This window comes from Quercus lobata, chromosome 9, assembly GCF_001633185.2.
Source record: "Quercus lobata isolate SW786 chromosome 9, ValleyOak3.0 Primary Assembly, whole genome shotgun sequence".
Taxonomy (NCBI): domain Eukaryota; kingdom Viridiplantae; phylum Streptophyta; class Magnoliopsida; order Fagales; family Fagaceae; genus Quercus; species Quercus lobata.
Genome location: NC_044912.1, coordinates 33,889,953 through 33,910,965, shown reverse-complemented (window position 1 = coordinate 33,910,965; position 21,013 = coordinate 33,889,953). Strand labels below are relative to the sequence as shown.

Sequence of the window (21,013 nt, the reverse complement as noted above, 5' to 3'; positions counted from 1 at the left end):
TACAAGCTTGCTAGGTCATGAGTAGATTGAAATATGCACAAATAAAGGTTCCTCATTTTATATGCCACATGTTCTTTTTCGCAAGCAATGCATGTCGCAAGTTCCTCTTCCAACAACTTTGACCAACATTAACTAGACTTAAGTACATTTTACCCTAAATACAATTTTGCCCGTAAAAATACATAAAAACAAGAGAATAAAATACAATTAATTTTGTTATGAACTTAAGCCAACAAAACATGAATTTAACAAAATCAATTTCACGCATCAACACCAAAAAACCATATCCCTTTACATCGAACACCACAAATCAACAAATTAAAGCACTTACAAATCATATCCCTTTACATCCAATACCACAATTCAACATATCAAAACACAACATCAAAAAACCATAAAATCAAATCATGCATCTCCTTTGTCACGTCATTGTACTCAATTGTCCACCACCTCGTCATAGTCCTTATCCCTCCACTGCCACATCGTGTTGTTGTCCTCATTCCTCCACTGTTGCATCGCGTCATCATCCTCGTCCCTTTAGCTATCCAACTCTACCAAGTAAAGAGAGAGTTTGGGCGAGAAATGGACAAATTAAATATTTAATTGTTTTGTTCAAATCGTTTAGTATAAAAATTTGTTTACAAAGCTAAAATAGCTCTTCATGTGTATAATCACTGTAACTCTTCAAGGAAAATAAATCAATTAGATGGATGTTGGAACTGAGTTTTTACAAAGCTACAATGGCTCTATACAAGGGAAGCAATGGAGAAGGGATGGGAATAGTTACCTCAATCCCCGCCTATACAAAAAATCGATTTGTGTCTTAATCTGATGATAAAGAGTTATCATCAGGAACGAACGCCATAAGTTGAAACTCTATAAAAAAAATTAAAAAATTAAGCATGGTAAGGGGAAACGATATATATCCCATTATGTTTGATGTGTAGAATGAACATAATAGACACACTTTCCTAGTTTTGCTTAAAACATCTACAATTTTTGTTGATTTGAACCCTATTTGATTGGTCTTGACTTGTGCATTGGATTTTACATATTTATATCTATATATAATATAAAACCGAAACGTTTAACTTTTTGTTGACTGCTCCTTATTGCGTCACATGACTACATAAATTAATGCCACATATACATTTAAAAACACCGAACAATTGTGAATTTTAATTTTTCAATAGACACATTTTCGATTAATAGACACCTTTTTTCATTAAGGCTGCGTTTGAATCGACTTCAAAGTGATTCCGGAAATGATTTTCCGGAAAATAGGTGTGTTTGGTTGGTTTGGAAAATTCTATTTTCCGGAAATTGAAATCCGTTGACTGAAAAAAAAAGGCTTTGACCACGGAAATGAATTTCCGTTCCTATATTCACTTCAAATGAATTCCGGAAAAAGGGAGAGAGCGAGCGCGCGTGAGGAAGGCGAGCTCCAGTCCAGTCTGATGATTGCCGGCGAACCCAGTTGAGCTCCAGTCCGCGCCGCCGATTGCTAAGCGTCGATCGCGATCGTGCCGTGATTCGCGAGATCGCGATCGCGCTGTGGATCACGATCTTGCGAAGAAGGCGAGATTGCGATCGCGTCGTCGATCGCGATCGACAGCGCGGTCGTCGGACTGAATTTGTCGTCGTGGATGATTTTTTTCTGGGTTGTGGCTTGTGTTTTTCTGAATTTGTGTTTTCCTTCTTCTTTTCCAAATACCAGAAAATATTTTCCGAAAATTTTTTTGAAGTGCAACCAAACACTATGGAAACATTTTCCTTTTCAGGAAATTAGCATTTTCCGGAAAATATGTATTTTCCAGAAAACGTTTTACATTAACCAAACACAGCCTAAATATACACATTTTCCTTCAATAGACACCTTTTCATTTAATTGGCACATTTTCATTAAATAAACACATTTTCAGCTAATAAGCACCTTTTTTCGTTTAATAAGCACATTTTAGTATATCTAAAATGAAGGGTAATGACATTTCAATATACACCTTTTGGTGGGCACCATTTCATTCAATATGCACATTTTCGATTAATAGACACCTTTTCCTTCAATAGACACATTTTCAGCTAATAAGCACCTTTCGGTATATCTAATATGAAGGGTAATGACATTTCAATATACACCTTTTGGTAGGCACCATTTCATTCAATTGGCATATTTTCAACCAATAGGCATATTTTCGGTCAATAGGCACCTTTTGGTATATCCAATATGAATGGTTATGACATTTCAATAAACACTTTTTGGTAGGCACATTTTCATTCAATATGCACATTTCGGCCAATATAAACGTTTTAGGTAAATAGGCACGTTTTCATTCAATAGGCATATTTTCGACCAATAAGCACTTTTTGGCATAGATATATATATATACACAACCTGTTTTATATATACATATACAACACAAACTAAACTGGAGATGCAACAGTCTTTTATTCATTCCCACAAAAAACTAATAAATAAAACAAGGCAAAAATGCACTTTTGGTTTCTACATTTTGGGTCAATTCTCATTTTGGTCCCAAAATTGATTTCACTACTAATGTAATCCCTAAAAAAAGAAAATCGTTTCTATTTTGGTCCCTACCGTCAACTTACTAATGGAAACCTTCTATGTGGCAAACGGAATACCCTGCTTACTGACGTGGCGCTAACGTGACGCTGATGTGGCCATTAAAACATTATTAAAAACATTATTTGGCATTTTTGAAATGCTAACTCAACATTTTAATTAATGAAAAATTAAAACAAAAAAAATTTTAATTTTAATTTTAAAAAATAAAAAACAAACAAAATTTTTACTTTTTTTAGTTTTAAATGATTTTTTATTAATCTAATTAAATTAATTAGAAAATTAAAAAAAAAATTATCATTAGATCATTTTAGTTTTAAGTGTATTTACTTTTATTTAAGTGAGTTAGTCAAAAGCATCAAACAATCTAAGTTTAGAGAGAGCTCTACCAAAAAAAAAAAAAAAAGAGAGAGAGAGAGAAAGAGGAGAGAATGAGATGAGGCCGGCAGTTTGGAGCAAATCCAGAGGAAGGGGGCCAGCGGTGGTTTAGAGAGAATGGAACTCAATCTCAACCACTGTCTCGGCCACAATGGAGCTCACCGGTCTCAGCCTCCGTCCCGATCTTCGCCACAATGGAGCTCACCAGTCTTGGCCACCGTCTTGGCATGAGTTTGTTAACTGGTCGGTGTTGACTAATCGGTGGGTTTGGTGACTTCTTCGATGGTAGTGGTGGTCATGTTCTGGAATTTTTGTGGGTTTTTGAGCTGAAGTTCATGTTATGGAGAAATGTTTTTGATCGGTGGGGTGGTGGTGGCTTAATTGTGTCGGTTAGTGGTGGTGGGATTTGGGTTTGATTGTGTTGGTCTGAGTTTGATTATGTTGATCTGGGTTTGTTGCGATTGGTTTCCTGATCTAGGTTTGATCTGGATTGGTTTGTTAACTGGGTTTATGAGTTTGATTTGCTGAGAATTCAGTGTTGATTGTGTTAGAATTTGGGGAAGAACATGAAGAATTCGATGGTCTTGATTTGTAGTAGATCTGATGGTGCGGGGTTTAATGATCTCTGAGGTGTTGAATTTGGGTTTTTTATGTCCTAGTGATCTAGGTTTGAGTTTTTGGGTTGCTGGGTTTGTTTTCTTATGATAGGTTTAAGTTCTTGGTTGCTGGGTTTGATTTGGGAAGAATATGAAGAACATCTTGTAAAATGAAGAACAAGTTGAAGAACATGAAAAAAAAATTAAAAATTTTAATCAAATTAGATTTAAGGTTTTTTTAATTTAATTTATTTTTTTAAAATTTTCTGACATGGCTTTTTAAAAAAATTAAAATGCTGATGTGGTACTTAAAAAATGCAAAATAATTTTTTTAATAATGTTTTTGTGGGGCCCAAATGATTTACGGGCCAGACCCATCTACCTGGGGAAAATCCGAAGGCCCAAGCCGAGGAGGGCTATGGCCCAAGCTCGACAAAATAGCCTGTGGATATCGCCGAGGACGGCTCAGTCCTCGGCAGACCCAAAGTCCCCCCCCCTGAAGGAAGGGTAAAAACGGTATAGGACCGAAATCAGGACGAAAGATCTAAAATATCCAGGGAAAGCTGCTCTCACTGCCATTCAATGCTCTGAACCTGACAGAGCCGCAGTCTTTGGCTTTTACAACCACCCCCAACGACTTTGAATATGGGCTGATGGGACAAGTATCAATTTTGGAAAGATTGACCCTATACGTGGGCGAAGGACAGTGGACGCAGGCGAGTATAAAAGGAAAAATAAGTAACCTAAAGAAAGGGGTTGGGAAAAATGGCCAAAAACCAGAGCCTCCCAGCCCACCTCCAGGAGAAAGACTCCAGGGGTGTAGGAAAACGTAAACTGGTACGAACACCGCGAAAAACCCACCGCCCATCGATCAAGGCCTAACCTTCCAAACCCACGCTCTACAAATGATGTTGTTAGGGGCCTTTTCACGTGCGAACCCGACACTGTTACGGTCCGCCACGAATCGCGTCCTTACAATTGGCGCCGTCTGTGGGAAAGGCTTGTGTGTTGGTATAGGAAGTGAGTCGATAGAGTTTCTTCGTTATATCTAACCGTTGGTTATAGAGTTCTAGTACAAAATTCTGTTACGGACTACGTTTCTTGATTAGGGGCTTGGTTGAGGAGCTAACTCCCTTAAAGCCAAGGTCCCCCGTAAAGAGCAAACTAGGCACTTGGTAACGTTAACCGTATGGATAAACTCTAGGGGCTTGGCTGCGGAGCTAACTCCCCTAAAGCCAAGATCCCACACAAAGAGAAAACTAGGTTTTGGACAGAACCAAGGCATTGCATGGTCCACCGGACTCAAGCCTCTGGGGAAACCAACTACCTGGATGTGGAAAACTAAGTTTTGGACAGAACCAAGGCATTGCATAGTCCTCGGACTCAAGCCTCTGGGGAAACCAACTACCTGGATGTGGAAAACTAGGTTTTGGACAGAACTAAGGCATTGCATAGTCCCGGACTCAAGCCTCTGGGGAAACCAACTACCTGGATGTGAAAACTAGGTTTTGGACAGAACCAAGGCATTGCATAGTCCTCGGACTCAAGCCTCTGGGGAAACCGACTACCTGGATGAGGGAAAACTAGGTTTTGGACAGAACCAAGGCATTGCATAGTCCTCGGACTCAAGCCTCTGGGGAAACCAACTACCTGGATGAGGAAAACTAGGTTTTGGACAGAACCAAGGCATTGCATAGTCCTCGGACTCAAGCCTCTGGGGAAACCGACTACCTGGATGTGGAAAACTAGGTTTTGGACAGAACCAAGGCATTGCATAGTCCTCGGACTCAAGCCTCTGGGGAAACCAACTACCTGGATGTGGAAAACTAGGTTTTGGACAGAACTAAGGCATTGCATAGTCCTCGGACTCAAGCCTCTAGGGAAACCAACTACCTGGATGTGGAAAACTAGGTTTTGGACAGAACCAAGGCATTGCATAGTCCTCGGACTCAAGCCTCTGGGGAAACCGACTACCTGGATGAGGAAAACTAGGTTTTGGACAGAACCAAGGCATTGCATAGTCCTCGGACTCAAGCCTCTGGGGAAACCAACTACCTGGATGGGGAACCAACTATTTTAAAAAAAAACTATGGCACATAAACCTCAAAATTCATCCGAAGAGAGCTCCGCGTTAACAGATGGGTTAATACCTTGATTGCGCGGATTCCTCGGTCCACCCTCTGATCCCCCAATATCAAAGGGGTTGATGCGATACGGCGTAACATATTATCCAGAAGCACAACCAAAGCCCCTCGCTACTCGGCTACCCTCTCGGACGAATTACTTAGAGTTTGTCGTACTCGGACATCGCTCTTGCATGCATCGCGTAGCACTCAGCCGTTATCCCGGTTAGTTCCAAAAGTTTAATTTATTTGATGACTAACCTTGTTATGTTTGATAATATTTGTAAGTCTAAACTAGTAGGACTCTGTGTTAAGGCCTTTCTCTGCCTAGAATATCATTAAGGGCAAACTCATATTTAATATTCATGCATAAAGTAGTGGTTACGGAGAAGAAAGATATGTATAGAGAAATAAACACATATTTTATTAAGACAAAGGAATAGTACAGTGTACAATGGAAAACTGAAACAAAACCTACATCGAAGCTAACTACGTAAGTAACGAAGAATACAAGAGAGTAAAGATAAAGCCGAGGAGGCAGTTCAGAGGAGAGGTTGGCTACTGCCTCGAGACCTTATTCCCCCTCCATGCTTTTGCACGCCCATAACTCAGGCAGCAAAAGAACCCAACTTGGGGCCTGCACCGGTACAGAAAAGGTGCAGGAAACCTGACCTCAGGCTAACACCATCTACAGAAAAGGTGTAGGGAGCCAGAAGTTGGGAAGCCCCCGCAAAAATTTGCCTGCTACAAGGCAGACGGCGCTGATGGCGGAAATTCCTTTTTCTGACATACCAAAAATCTGGCATGACTAGAACCTGCTTCGGATTTTGACTAAAAGAAGGAGGAATGCCATCTTCCTCCTGTCAAGGCGGAGGACTGACTTGAATCTGTGCCATCCTTGTCCATACCATATCACCTTGAGGATTTGGTGCCTCTGAAGCACGTGGAGACCTTTCATCCCTATCCAAGCCTCAAACATCTTACTTTGGGGCAGTGGCACTAGAAAGAGAGATCGTGGATATGGAAGAAATATAGTTCTGAAGGGAACGGGAGAGTTCATGTGCAAGTGAAGTGATCCCCTATCCCATTTATACCCAGAAGTAAACCGATGGCATTTAATTCGCGCAGCGTCCCAAGGAACGCTACAAACAAAATGTCTCTGGCTCGATTTCCAACGTCGTCTGCAACCCTGAGGATAAAGGAGTCTCGAGAGGGTGCACCTCGAACACTGGGACGCCAAAAGGTACCGCGTGATCAAAGGTTATGGAAACACCTCTTAATTTGTGGGCCCAGTAAATTCGCGGCCCAGGCCCGTTCAGCATATGGGCCCAGGGACAGAACCAAGGCCTTGTATGGTCCTCGGACCCATGCCTGTGGGGAAACCAAGTACAAAAAATTATAAAAATTATAAGTTTTGGACAGAACCAAGGCCTTGTATGGTCCTCGGACCCAAGCCTATGGGGAAACCAAGTACAAAAAATTATAAAAATTACAAGTTTTGGACAGAACCAAGGCCTTGTATGGTCCTCGGACCCAAGCCTATGGGGAAACCAAGTGCAAAAAATTATAAAAATTACAAGTTTTGGACAGAACCAAGGCCTTGTATGGTCCTCGGACCCAAGCCAATGGGGAAACCAAATACTTGGATAAGAAAAGGTTTGAATCCCGTAAGATGGGTTACTTGGTAAAAATGTCAGGTCACTTCATCCACGGCTTAAACACCATAAAAGGTTAAGGCCAATAAAGGTGTAAGGAAGGGGGTGGAAAGCCCCAGCACTTAGTCATATAAAAAGGCCGCTCATTTGGTGGGTGCTATATCTTCAAATGGTTATTCCTTACATGACATCAAGCCTTCGTTTCTCTCCTCGGCTAGCATGGGGTAAGTATTACTCTTCACTGATCGGCCTTATTATGTCAAGCATTTCTATTAAAGTTATGGCGACGTCTTTTTATTATCAAATCTTTTGGTCTTAGCCGTCATTGATTTAGATGCTATATTAATATGCCGAGCAGCGTTTGTAGATCCAAAAGAAAAAAAAAGGCATAGAGACAAAACATGCGAAATAAAATAACAACGATTTTTATTAATACGAAAAATTATTACAATGTACAAAGAAGGGCTCGAACGAGCCTATACAAAATGCGAACTGCCTAAGCGATAGTTACATCCGTAGTACAGATAACTAAACTCCCAGGCGTCTTCTAAACTCGTTTTCAAAGTCTCTCCAATCTTTGCCTCGATACTGCTCATATAATGATAAGAACCTTCTTTGGGAAGAAATGGCGGAGAAGGAAATAGTAAGGAAGAAATCAATGAAGAAGATGGAGGAGATGAATGAAGAAGATGGAGGACATGAGTAAAGAAGGAGGAGAAGAAGAGAGAAGAGATGAAAAGAAAGAAAAAGGAGCAAAAGAGGGAGAAGTGAAAGCACCAGGATGGAACTGGTGCTGGGAAGACTAAGAAAGGGAGATGGAGAATAGCCCCAGTGAAGGAAGAGAGGAAGAAGTAGAGACGCTTAGTCCCTGCCTCGATCCTGACTCCCAACACACTGGAGCCATACTAGGTATGCTCATAGGAGAGCGGTTGGTACTGATGATGGGTGTTCTCGACTCAGTCACGCCGAAAGTTTGACGTGACGAGTCCCTGCTTCGGATTTTGACTGAAAGAAGGGTGAGGTTGATTTTGAGTCTTCGCCATCCCTGTCTCGATCGAGCCATAATGAGCTTTATTGGAACATGGCGTCTATGGGAGGGGTTTGGCTCCTGCATCACTCGTTGTTATGATAAAGTGTATCACGATTTAGTTTGTGGACCAGTGGGTAAAATGAACCCTCGGGGAGGCCAAATATTTCAAATCTCAGAAAGATGAGAAGGAATTCTTTACAAAAACAATAACCTCCGCCTTTCCTTCTTATACTGAGGGTGGAGCGGGAGACATTTAATAGGTTCAGATATCCAAAGGAATCTGCCAACACGAACATGCCAGTTCCGTTTCTCCACCCCATCAAAACAAACCGCCGAATTAAAGCAGTCTCGTAAATAGTGGTCATTAAAAGCACGTTTTGGGATACCCAAACGATAAAAGCGCATCAAGCGCGAAATCAAAAGGCTGCCTCATAGACCGGCGCGTTTCTTGGACAGATGAGGAGCCGCCAGCATTATTAAAAGGCCAAATTGATTGGGCAGTAGGAAGAAGTTTGGCATCACCAAAACCCCCCTTTCCAACCAAGAGGTTGGACAGCCGGGTTTTGAGGGGCTATTGTGGGGCCCAAATGATTTACGGGCCAGGCCCATCTACCTGGGGAAAATCCGAAGGCCCAAGCCGAGGAGGGCTATGGCCCAAGCTCGACAAAATAGCCTGTGGATATCGCCGAGGACGGCTCAGTCCTCGGCAGACCCAAAGTCCCCCCCCCTGAAGGAAGGGTAAAAACGGTATAGGACCGAAATCAGGACGAAAGATCTAAAATATCCAGGGAAAGCTGCTCTCACTGCCATTCAATGCTCTGAACCTGACAGAGTCGCAGTCTTTGGCTTTTACAACCACCCCCAACGACTTTGAATATGGGCTGATGGGACAAGTATCAATTTTGGAAAGATTGACCCTATACATGGGCGAAGGACAGTGGACGCAGGCGAGTATAAAAGGAAAAATAAGTAACCTAAAGAAAGGGGTTGAGAAAAATGGCCAAAAACCAGAGCCTCCCAGCCCACCTCCAGGAGAAAGACTCCAGGGGTGTAGGAAAACGTAAACTGGTACGAACACCGCAAAAAACCCACCGCCTATCGATCAAGGCCTAGCCTTTCAAACCCACGCTCTACAAATGATGTTGTTAGGGGCCTTTTCACGTGCGAACCCGACACTGTTACGGTCCGCCATGAATCGCGTCCTTACAGTTTTAATAGCCACATCAGTGTCACGTCAATGCCACATCAGCAAGCAAGGTATTCCGTTTGTTACGTAGAAGGTTTCCGTTAGTAGGTTGACGGCAGAGACTAAAATAGAAACAATTTTCTTTTTTTAGGGACTGCATTAGTAGTGAAATCAATTTTGGGACCAAAATAAGAATTAACTCAAAATGTAGGGACCAAAAGTGCATTTTTGCCTTAAAACAATATTGCTTTCTTCTGCCTAACTAATAAAATTTTGTATTATTTCTTTCAATATCATTTTTTTGGGAAATTACACTTTGCCCACATGTGGTTTGCCTGAAAACCACTTTGCTTACTTATGGTTTAAAAATTGACATTTTACCTACTTGAAGTAAGCTCCGTTTGTCTCCCATTACCCACTTCTGTTAAAAATAGGGGTAAATTGTTCTACTCTTTTATATCTCTCTCCTCCCAAATCATAACAAAACTAAAAAAATCAAGAGAAAAAAAAAAATCTAAAAGTTAGTTTTTATAAAATTTTAGACATGTATCATCTTCAATGTCCCCAATGGCATTGCCAAACCACTTCTCTATGGAAAAACTGATGAACATTAATGCAAGAGGATATCTTTATATGGTAAAGCTACTCTTGTCCAAATTGTTACCTTCACTTGGCTCAATCTACTTGTTGTTAGGTACCAAGAGTTTAGAGAGTGGGTACCTTCTAGCTAAGATTGTCAAAATCGAGATCCTACGTAAGGTCGTGGAAGGTAGGTGGGATTGTGAATCGTATAATCGGATCATAAATTGTAAAATCCTACATTTCAGATTTAAAGCAAAAAACACATTGATAATGACTTTATATGTTGGATAATGACTTTATGTGTTGAATAATCACGTAAATTGTGAATTTATCCATAAAAAACAAAAATTTGCATTATATGATGTAATTTACATGTCATACATTGCTACATTTATATTAATGAAATAAATATATTTAAGTTTTGACTCAATGTATCTAAAAAGTTCAATAAATGTTTAATTAACAACCAAATACTAAAATATTTATCAACACACGTGGAAATATTTTCTAAGTTATAAGTTCTAAGTTTAAAATCAAAAATAAGTTATCAAATGGAAACTAGCTAACTAAAATATGAAATCTAAAAGTAAGATGAATATTAAGGTGAAGTGAACATTTAATTATTCTCATTCTAGAGTTCTTATAGCCACCGTCGTAATCATCGTCATTCATTTCATCATCTATGTATATATTGTATATTTGTATGCTAAAGTTGCAAAAGAGATCAAGATACAACTTCACATTTAACTATTCAAGTTATACTACACTCAATAACAATTACAGAGAATGGCCAAAAAAATCAATCAATCAATCAATAAATATACAAATACAAGCATACTGATAAAATTATATATAAGAAAAACATTTTAGTAATAATTAGTATATTGATCAAACAAATTTAACAACATTATAGCTTAAAAGTAGCAAAGCAATATAAAGTCTTCATTTAGAAATGATGAAACATTCATTCATTTTGATTGCAAGTGAATAGAAACTAAAAAACAATTGCTTAGGTTAACATAATTTTATTAAAAAAAAAAAAAAAAGTCATACTATCACAACATAGAAAAATAAAAACCCTTAAAGGTTCATCAAAACCAAAAATTTATCCCATAAAAAAAAACTGAAAATTGATGTTTTGGTAGGATCCCATACGATCCTACAACCTTATACGATCTGACATACAATCCTACCATTTTTACGATCCTAGTGTGACCCTAAATGTTTTGATGATGTGAGATCGTAAAATCGTGTGATCCTACAATCTAGATCATGATTTTGACAACCATGCTTCTAACTCTAGCCTTTTTAGGTGTTAAAATAGTTAAGACAATCGCACATAAGCAATAGATTTTTGGGGCATGCCTGCTTTGCCTTCGCCTTAGAGTTGCTCTTATATCTTGCATATACAAAAAAGGCTTACTCCTGTCAAGTCAATCTCACCAGAACCACACTAGTGGAGAGATCATCAACTATATGAGTGTAGATAGCCAAAGAATCACATACTTCATTTGGTACTTAAACATAATATGGATGTTGTCTATACAAATATCCTTAGCAATCTACATTCTACATACAAATTTAGGTTTGGGGTCATTTGCTGCATTAGTTGCAACTTTAATAGTTATGGGTTGCAATATACCCCTTACAAGAGTCTAGAAGAGATACCAATCTAAGATCATGGAAGCCAATGACAATAGGATGAAATCCACTTCAGAAGTTCTTTGAAACATGAAGACTCTTAAACTTCAAGTATGGGATAGTGAATTCCTTCAAAGGTTAGAGAAAAAAGATCTAAAAGTTAGTTTTGATTTTTACAAAACCTAACTTTTAGATCTTCTTTTCTCTTGAATTTTTATATTTTTATGTTTTGAGAGAAGAGAGACGTAAAACGGTAGCAAAAATACAAATTTATCCCTGTTTTTAACAAATGTGGATAATTGGAGACAACCAAAACTTACCTTAGATAGATAAAGTATTAATTTTTAAATCACAGGTAGGCAAAATGTTTTTTTGGGCAAACCACAGGTGGCCAAAGTGTAATTTGCCATTTTTTATTATTATTATTTTTTTATTTCATGCATTTTTGTTTACTATTCCAACTAAAAAATAAAGGTTTTTTTTTTTCCCCTAAAACTCATTTAGTAGTTATTCTCGTGCATCGTTTACGTTAGTGACTAGTTGTAATTCTATTCTTGAGCTCCAAGACACACTTCGTTTTTCAATTTGATTCTTTGAATTTTTGAAGACTCTTTATGGTCATCATCGTGAGGCCAAATTTGCCATATAACACCTATTTTCAAACATATTAGTTAGTAAGCATCGTTTCTAAACTTATTAGCAAACTAACATCTCAAGTCTCTTAGCCTCGAGTTCACTATAGCAACTCGAGTTCCATGTGCTCGTAGTGCTGAGGTGGGGAATTATCCACGTGGAACTTGAGTTTTTCCCTCAAATAAAACCAGAACACCAAACCCAAAAAGCACAGACCACCAAAACCCAGAAAACACAGTGGAGACAAACCCAAAACCTAGAAAACACATAAACAAACAATGGAGACAAATCCAGAACCCAGAAAACCGATCCTTTTCTTTTCTTCTATGAACCTCTTCTTCTCCCTTTGAAAAAAAATCCACCAGTTCCTGCAAACAACACCATTCTCTCCCACTTCTAGCCCCAAAAACCCATAAACAAAAACAAACACAAAACCCAAAACAAATACCTGAATCAATCTTGGTAATTTGGTGGAGGAGAGGAAGTAGCTTCGCTACCCATAATGGCACTGATTTTTCAGATCTTTTCACTAGTGTTTTTATTTCCTCTTGTTTTTCCTCGTTCCTTGTTCAATCTGGGCTAGTGTTTTTTTTTTCCTCTTGTTTTTCCTTGTTCCTTGTTCAGTTTGGGCTAGTGTTTTTTGTTTTTCCTTGTTCCTTGTTGAATTTGGGTTTGTTCCTTGTTGAATCTAGGCAATTATTTGTGTTTGCGTCTGGGCATTGAAGGAACTCTCTACTTGCAAAACCGAACCCACTTGCAAAAAAATCTTTCTTCTTCTTCTCCGTGTAACCGTGTTCTCTAGATGTGTAATATTTCTTCTCCAAAGCATAAATTGAGTGTGTTAGCTTCGAGTTCCACGTGTACAAAAAATTCACATCAGCCTCTACTAGAGCATAAATAGAGTGTATTAGACTCGATTTCCTTCATCAAAATCGAGTCTAACAAACTCGAGATGCTAATTTACTAAAATGTTTCAAAAACATGCCAATTAACGAAATTATTGCTAAAAATGGCAAAAAAAATCCATCTTCGTGAACTTCAACAAATCTTCTCTGTTAAAAAACTTATTACTGTGAAAAAGGAAAAAAAAAAAAATGGTTACCCTAATCGTAATATCATGAACTGTGTGTGATCGAAGAAATTATTAAACCTACGTTTGGATTGCGCTGAAAACTAGCGCGTTTGCGTTTTTCATCTTTTTTTTTTTTTTTTTTTTTTTCACGCGTTTTTTAGATTTGTGGTTACTGTTCATGTACTGTTCAATGAACAGTAATCGCAAATTTTGACTTTTCAAACTTTTTTTCAGTCAATCAGTACACATCGTGTACTGTTCAAGGACCCACAAATTTCACTTTTCAGCAACTTTTTCATTAAAAATGAGTCCCATGGTACTATTTACACATTTAAAAATTATTTTGCTACAATATTTTTCAGTTTTCAGCGATATCCAAACGGACCCTAAGTCCAATAAGAAGACTGCTGACATAGTCATTTCTGACTTCCCAACTAATAAAATGCTGTTATTTATACAAATATAACATCATCTGATAATTTTTATTTTTTATTCTTTATAACTATTAGGAAGCTTATATATTAATTTGTATAAATGACATCGTCTCGTTGAACTCAACAACCCTACATGGGTAAATAATAATTTCTCGTGTGAGCGGGCCTCAAATGTATGATTGGCGCCATTCATCAGTGTTGTATTGGCCAAAAGAACCCCGCTTTGTCACTGTCTCACACACACTCCCTCTTCTTCACACTCAAAAAAAAAGAAACACAGCCCCCAAATCCAGCAACACCATAAAATTTTCATCATGACGGAGGTAATTTCTCTCATGGACATTGACGACGACGACGACAACAACAACAACAACAACAACAACAACAAGGGCAAAAACGTCGTCGTCCCTGGCGAATCCAAAGCCACTCCCTGGGTCGAGAAGTACCGCCCTCAGTCCCTGGCTGATGTGGCTGCTCACCGCGACATTGTCGATACCAGTTTAGTAACTCTCTCTCTCTCTCTCTCTCTCTCATTTCCTAGGGTTCAGAAAGAAAAAGTAGAGACTTCGCATTTTGGATGAGTCCGATTCTACCTATTGTTTCTCTAGGGTTTTCTATATTCTTGCTGTAATGATCTGTTTACTCCAGGAAATTGGAAACTCTAGGGAGAGGGTAGTAAACTATAACACAATTCCGTTGTCAAATTTTAGGGTTATGTTTCAATTTGTTTGGTTGCTGAGAAAATTTGGGAAAAGAAAGGAAAACATAATAGTATTGAATTTTACGATTTGTTGCTTATTTAGGACGCAAGAGAGAGCAATATATTATACACAATTACAAACGAGCCTAGTGCAAGCTTTACATTTATGTTGTTTTTCTATCATTTTATTTCTTTTACCAAATTATGGTATAAAAAGAAAAAAAGATAATGGAGCTTAAATTTTAATTTGTTTATATATTTCCTATAACCTTGTTTAATTATTGGGTTTAAATAGTTGATAGGCTGACGAGCGAGAACAGATTGCCCCATCTTCTATTGTATGGACCACCTGGCACTGGTAAAACGTCGACTATCCTTGCTGTGGCGCGCAAGCTTTATGGAGCGCAATTCCACAATATGATTCTGGAGCTCAATGCATCGGACGATAGGGGAATTGATGTTGTGCGACAACAAATCCAAGATTTTGCAAGCACTCAAAGCTTCTCATTTGGGTATTTTTCATCATGTTACTCATTATCATTTTTAAATTTATGTTCCTTTGATGTTTGAGTGTGTCCACTTGGGCTGTGTATATTTCATCATTTCAACAATGCCTCATACTGGGTTTTGAGTTGTAAATGAACTTACATATCTGGGCTAATTTGTTATAATGCCTTCTCTGCCCCCAAATGTTACTATGAACGCAGACAATGGAAACTGGTGTTTTGTGGGACCTTCAGCACTCTTCGATTTTTTATCCATTCCCTATTTCTTATTGTACTTCGACAACTGCTTTAAAGTGTGAAGAAGAGTTCCTATATAATATTTACAATCTGCAAGATAGTAATAAGATTGCCAAAGCTGACTAAACATCATACATTTCTTCAACTTTTTGGGGATTCCCATGATAGAGTATCCTGGTCAGTTTTTATCCGACCATTAAATTATTTGTTTGTGCTCTAGTTCTAATGTTGCATTTCACATTCAATTCTTCTCAATTTTGCAAAACCCAAGGTATATTGCTTCTTGGCATGAAAAATTCACTGGGGGAAATGTACTTCATTCCTGTAGTTGATTACAAAATAATTTTGTTTTTTAACAGTGCAAAGGCATCTGTAAAGTTGATCTTACTAGATGAGGCTGATGCTATGACGAAGGATGCACAATTTGCCTTGCGTAGAGGTATAACTGTATAAGTTGTTACGCTTGGACTTTATTTAATTTTTGCTCCATTTCATTGTACTCATACACCTATTTTATTATGCTTTGTGGTATAGTGATTGAAAAATACACAAGGAACACTAGGTTTGCTCTTATTTGCAATCATGTCAACAAGATTATCCCCGCACTACAGTCAAGATGTACTCGGTTTCGTTTTGCTCCTCTTGATTCTTTTCATGTAACTGAGCGACTCAAACATGTTATAGAAGCTGAAAAGTAAGTATATTGTTTTTTAAAATTATTAATTACATTTGTATTATCTTGAAACTTTTGATGGATTGTTGTGGGTGGATTTTGGCATAAATGTAATTATTAATTACATTTACGTTTTGGATTCTAGTGTTATGCGTCAATTGTTAAGGGATTACTAGTCATCTCCATCCTTGCTTACGTTTATTGATAGTTGTTCTTTTTCATGACTCTTCTTATTTCCTTGGTATATTTCTTGCATACTGATTTTTTTTAATAAAGCATTATTATTCATCAAAGAATTGTTAAGAGCATTATCATTAGAATAAATTTGTAAATAGTAAAAACAATTAGCTGTGGTATTTGATTTATATAAAGGATATGTTAATCAAGTAGCTTGTGTACAAGCTCAAATTTTTTTGACAAGAAAAGATAGAGCTTGAACAAGCTATCTAGCTTGGTCGTAAGATTGAGTTTGACTCATGTTTAAAATAAAATTAAATGAACCAATCCTCATCTTTTAATAGTCAACTCGGCTCATTTACTACCATACCCTTGGATGGCCACTCCTTTTGTTTTGCTTTAATAACTTTGAAAATTCATCGATAAATGATGCCAGAGTACTTATGCTACATTATAAATTTTATTTATTTAATTGTGTTTTGGATTACGAACTAATGATTTGCCTCTTAACAATTTTTGTCATTGGACTAGGCTTGATGTACCCGAAACTGGCTTAGCGGCACTTGTGCGACTTAGCAACGGTGATATGAGAAAGGCTCTGAATATTTTGCAGGTTATAAGAATTTGCCCCCCTCAAATTTTGCTGATGCTGTTGCCTGTGTGTGTGTTTGGGGGTGTAGATGGGGGGAAGGGTGTTGTATTTTTGTTCTTTACAAATGTGGATTAGGAAGATGATAGGTTGTTACAAAGCTGTTAAGTATGCAATTTATCGCTTAGAAGATGGTACTGGATGCTCAAATGATCATTGTTATTGGTTAGTAACATTGCCAAATTGAATGTGTAGAACAGAAGTATGGCCACAATGTTGGTGGTTCAGTGGGTAATCATGATTATCAGTTTGACCAATCACAGTGGCCCTCAAATATTTTTTCCTTTTCAAATTATTTTGATTAACAACTTATCACAGCCAAAACAACATATGAAAGAAAATGGATAATTGTGCCATATGTTGATCGGATGAAATGTGATATGTTTTGGGGTAAACTTGAAATTGCTACTGGTAGGATTTGTGCCCATTGTTGCTATAGAATGTGAAAGATGTTTAAAGAGTTTCTTGCTTCAAAATGCTCATGACTTGTATGTTATTTAGCTTTGTGCCAAAACATGAAATCATTGACAAGCAAGCATTCTATGAATCTTTATCAACTGTTCTTGTATCCGCATCCCATTATTGTGACTTTTCAACCTCTCTCTCCCTCTCTCCCCCTAAAGAGCAAAAATAAGCCATTATACTTTTTTTTTTTGCTAAAGATCTAAGCCCTTATACTTGATAATACGGATTTACTTTCTTCATTCTCATCATGGATTCTTGACATTGGAATTCTGGGTTATGTTTGTTTTCTAGTTTTTGTTTTTTCTTTGTGAACAGGTCCTAAAGACATTGTCAATATCTTTTTGATGTATGCAGTCAACACATATGGCTTCTCAGCAGATAACAGAAGAAGCTGTATACCTGTGCACTGGAAATCCATTGCCCAAAGACATTGAGCAGATATCATACTGGCTTTTGAATGAATCTTTTACTGAGAGCTTCAAACGTATACACCACACCCCCTCCTTTTTTTTTAATATACTGCTATCGTTAAAACTAGCGACATTTCTGTACAAGTTCCTATTTCCCCATCCATTAATATATTTATTTTTGTGCTTAACTTTGATAGGAATATCTGAAATGAAGACAAGGAAAGGATTGGCCTTGGTAGATATTGTGAGAGAGGTGACAATGTAAGTGCTGTTCATTATGCCAGTTGTCCACTGTTAATTTTATTTATTTGATCTCATCTTCACTGCATTGTTCTAACAGGTTTGTTTTCAAGATCAAAATGCCATCAGATATTCGAGTTCAGTTAATTAATGATATGGCTGATATAGAGTATGTTCCCATATCTTTCTCTTTCTTATTTGCTATTTCTGTTCTCAATTATAAAAGTAGGTGTTGAACTTAATCATTGTTTCACTTCAGTAAGTGATGTAATGGCTTATATAGAGTATGTTCCCATATCTTGGTCTTTCTTATTTGCTATTTCTGTTCTCAATTATAAAGTAGATGTTGAACTTAATCATTGTTTCACTTCAGTAAGTGATGTAACAATGCATGTAAGTGTCCATGATACAATAAATCAGTTCACAGATGTGTACATCTAAAATTGCATCTAGACGATATATATATATTCAATTTAATATGCCTGCATTTTTTACTGTCCGCTATTATCTAGACTTTGATCTATGTGATGGAAGTTTCAAACCATTGGCACCAGAGAAGGGGGCCATGTGGGATCTAGATGGTTATACTAACACGTATAGCTGATGTGTCATTAATTTATTATTAGCAGATATTGGCTAGTTAAGGCATGTAATGTGCATTCATTTTTGGTACTGCCATTCATTCTCTCTCCCGCAAAAAAAGATGACTAAAATGCCTAATACTATTAAATTTTTTATTGATTCATCTTAATCTCTTATAAATTCTGTTTAAGTTCTACTAACCTTGATAAACCATGAATTAAACATTTGAGGGATGTAGTTCAGTAGTGATTTTGCACAATGTGCACATCAAATGTGGTACTTAACTGGAACACTGCTGTTTGGCTGGGAGCTTTTAGTTTTTTGTCTCACTTTTAGCAAATAAGCTACCTGAAACTACATCAATAAGAATTCAGTACTTTTATCTTTTTGGAGGATTTTGTTGGACCTGTTTGAGTGGACTATGGAAATTGACTTCAGACTTCCTGAGGCTTCAATTGCGTTACTCTCTTTTATTGGTTTTTATTTGCAGGTACAGGTTGAGTCTTGCGTGCAATGATAGGTTGCAACTTGGATCGCTTATTGCTTCTTTTACACGAGCTCGCTCTGCACTGGTTGCTGCTGCAAATTAATTATGTTTTGATCTTATTAGGAGGTGTTGCTTTCCCATACCATTTCACTTTTGAGGCATATGGTTGTTTCATCTCTGTGGGGGCCAAAGTTGACAGAATCTCAAGTTGTTCAGTATGATTTTTTGACTCTAGAATGGGATGTGCTCACTTATGTAGTCTGCAACACTTGAGTAAGAATGTAAAGGTGTAAGTTTGCCATTGTGCATGACAGTCAAGATTTCCCTCTCAACTGTTACGTGGGGGATCTCAGCATGTACTATTTGATGTATGTCCATTTGAGGTGCATGATAATTGCTTTGCTCTGTCTTGTGTTAAGGCATATCTGCTCTGATCCATTTTGTGTTGTCTCCATACTGAAATTTCCCATTATAAGCTATACATTAGTCTCATATTCACTTCTGTAGCTCATCTATTCCATCATGTTTGAGAATTATAGAAATTATGATCGATAAGCAGGGTAAACAGTGTAAATGATAGAAATGATAATTTATGCCACGGGTGATTATTAAATTTTGGTTATTAATTAGGAGAGCCTAGCATGATAGCATCCCTTAGAAAGAACCACAATGGACCCCGCACTTGATATATTAAATATATTGTAAGCTGGTTTTTGAAGTCTGAGAACCTTCAGCTTTGAAAACTGCTACGCTTTTTGCTCTGGAGCTTCTGGCATTTAATGTTTATGCACTCTTTTCTTTCCTCAAATATTCTATGGGGCTTGATGGTCTGAATGGAAGAAGTATCTCAGGGAGCGACCGTAATCTCATACAACTGCTTCTTTTCCGTCTGAATGAATCATGTGGCTGCTACCTGCACTCTTCATAATTCATGCAATCCATTCAAGGCTTCAAGCCCATGAGCAAGCTTTTGAAATTATGGTAATGCCCTTTTGTTTTTCTTTTGTTTTTTGGGTTTTTAGGGTGGGGCGGGGGTGGGGGTGAGAAGCAAGGGTTTTGTCCGGAAATTTCAGGTCTAGTGTTTAAATTTAATTAAGGAAAAAATATTGTACCCAAAGAATTGTATTGGAATTTTGTCACATTTAATTCACAAATCTTCTCAAGACACTCAAAAAGGGGCTGGAGGGTCAGGAACACTATTAGGAATTGGCGTAGAAATCTGATAATATATTTATCAGTCTTGAATAGGAGGACTAAATGGGTCTCCATAAACGATTTTCAAAAGCTGGAGTAGAGAACGGTGCCAATGTTCATCGGAAGAGGTTAAAAAAAATTAACAGCAAATTAACAGTATACCAATTTATGATTACAGGATTGAATGGATGCACTTAGAGGTTAAAATGGGACTGGGTCAGTGGAGTTTTACCCCTCAAAAATGCAACAGAAGCCTGGCTCTCCATGAATAACTGAGAATGGGTTTAACATAAATAAGAGCCCAGAGAGGCCTCCACCTGCTGGACAAAACGCTTGTTGCAACAGTCTCGTATTGGGAGATATGAGAGGATGCCAGTAAGGAGACTGTCCAATAGACTGCTTATTATGTCGTCTTTGTCCTTGTCATCATCTCTTTCAATTCTCTGTTTCTTCTTAGCCTTCATGCTTCTTACCATGGCTTCAATTTGCTGTGTTTTCTTTGTGAAAATTTTAGTGAGTATGAAGTGTTTCGACCTTGGCAGGGGTTTATATTTGTTGAAATTTTTGTTATAAAATTTTAGTTGAAGTGGAATTTTCAAGCTCTTGAAACATATATCTAATAAAGTTTTACTTAAATTAAATTATTGAAACACTTGATAAGATAATTACACATTGAAGAGAAATAATAAATATATAAGATATAATACCTAAAATAAAAAGAAAAAGAAAATAGTAGTGACGTGAAAAGTTGTGGGAGCAGTAGAATTTTCAAGCTCTTG

At 37.6% G+C, this 21,013-nt stretch overlaps 1 protein-coding gene across 1 annotated transcript; it reads left to right on the top strand.

Annotated features, from left to right (window-relative positions):
• Positions 1-14,061: 14,061 nt before the first annotated feature.
• Positions 14,062-19,538, top strand: LOC115961015 (replication factor C subunit 3). The gene is made up of 9 exons (XM_031080068.1): positions 14,062-14,412; positions 14,910-15,126; positions 15,717-15,796; positions 15,892-16,051; positions 16,739-16,820; positions 17,676-17,805; positions 17,929-17,992; positions 18,072-18,140; positions 19,044-19,538. Exons 1-9 carry the CDS (start codon positions 14,229-14,231, stop codon positions 19,141-19,143), a joined length of 1,086 nt encoding a protein of 361 aa, XP_030935928.1. The 5' UTR covers positions 14,062-14,228; the 3' UTR covers positions 19,144-19,538.
• The last annotated feature ends 1,475 nt before the right edge of the window (positions 19,539-21,013 follow it).

What these genes read in the sequence shown, in the direction of transcription:
- LOC115961015 (XM_031080068.1), top strand. Translation starts at nt 14,229, where the DNA reads ATGACGGAGGTAATTTCTCTCATGGACATTGACGACGACGACGACAAC. An exon ending in ACAATTTGCCTTGCGTAGAG is followed by an intron (nt 15,797 to 15,891) that starts GTATAACTGTAT and finishes TTTGTGGTATAG; the next exon opens with TGATTGAAAAATACACAAGG. An exon ending in ATTGTGAGAGAGGTGACAAT is followed by an intron (nt 17,993 to 18,071) that starts GTAAGTGCTGTT and finishes TTGTTCTAACAG; the next exon opens with GTTTGTTTTCAAGATCAAAA.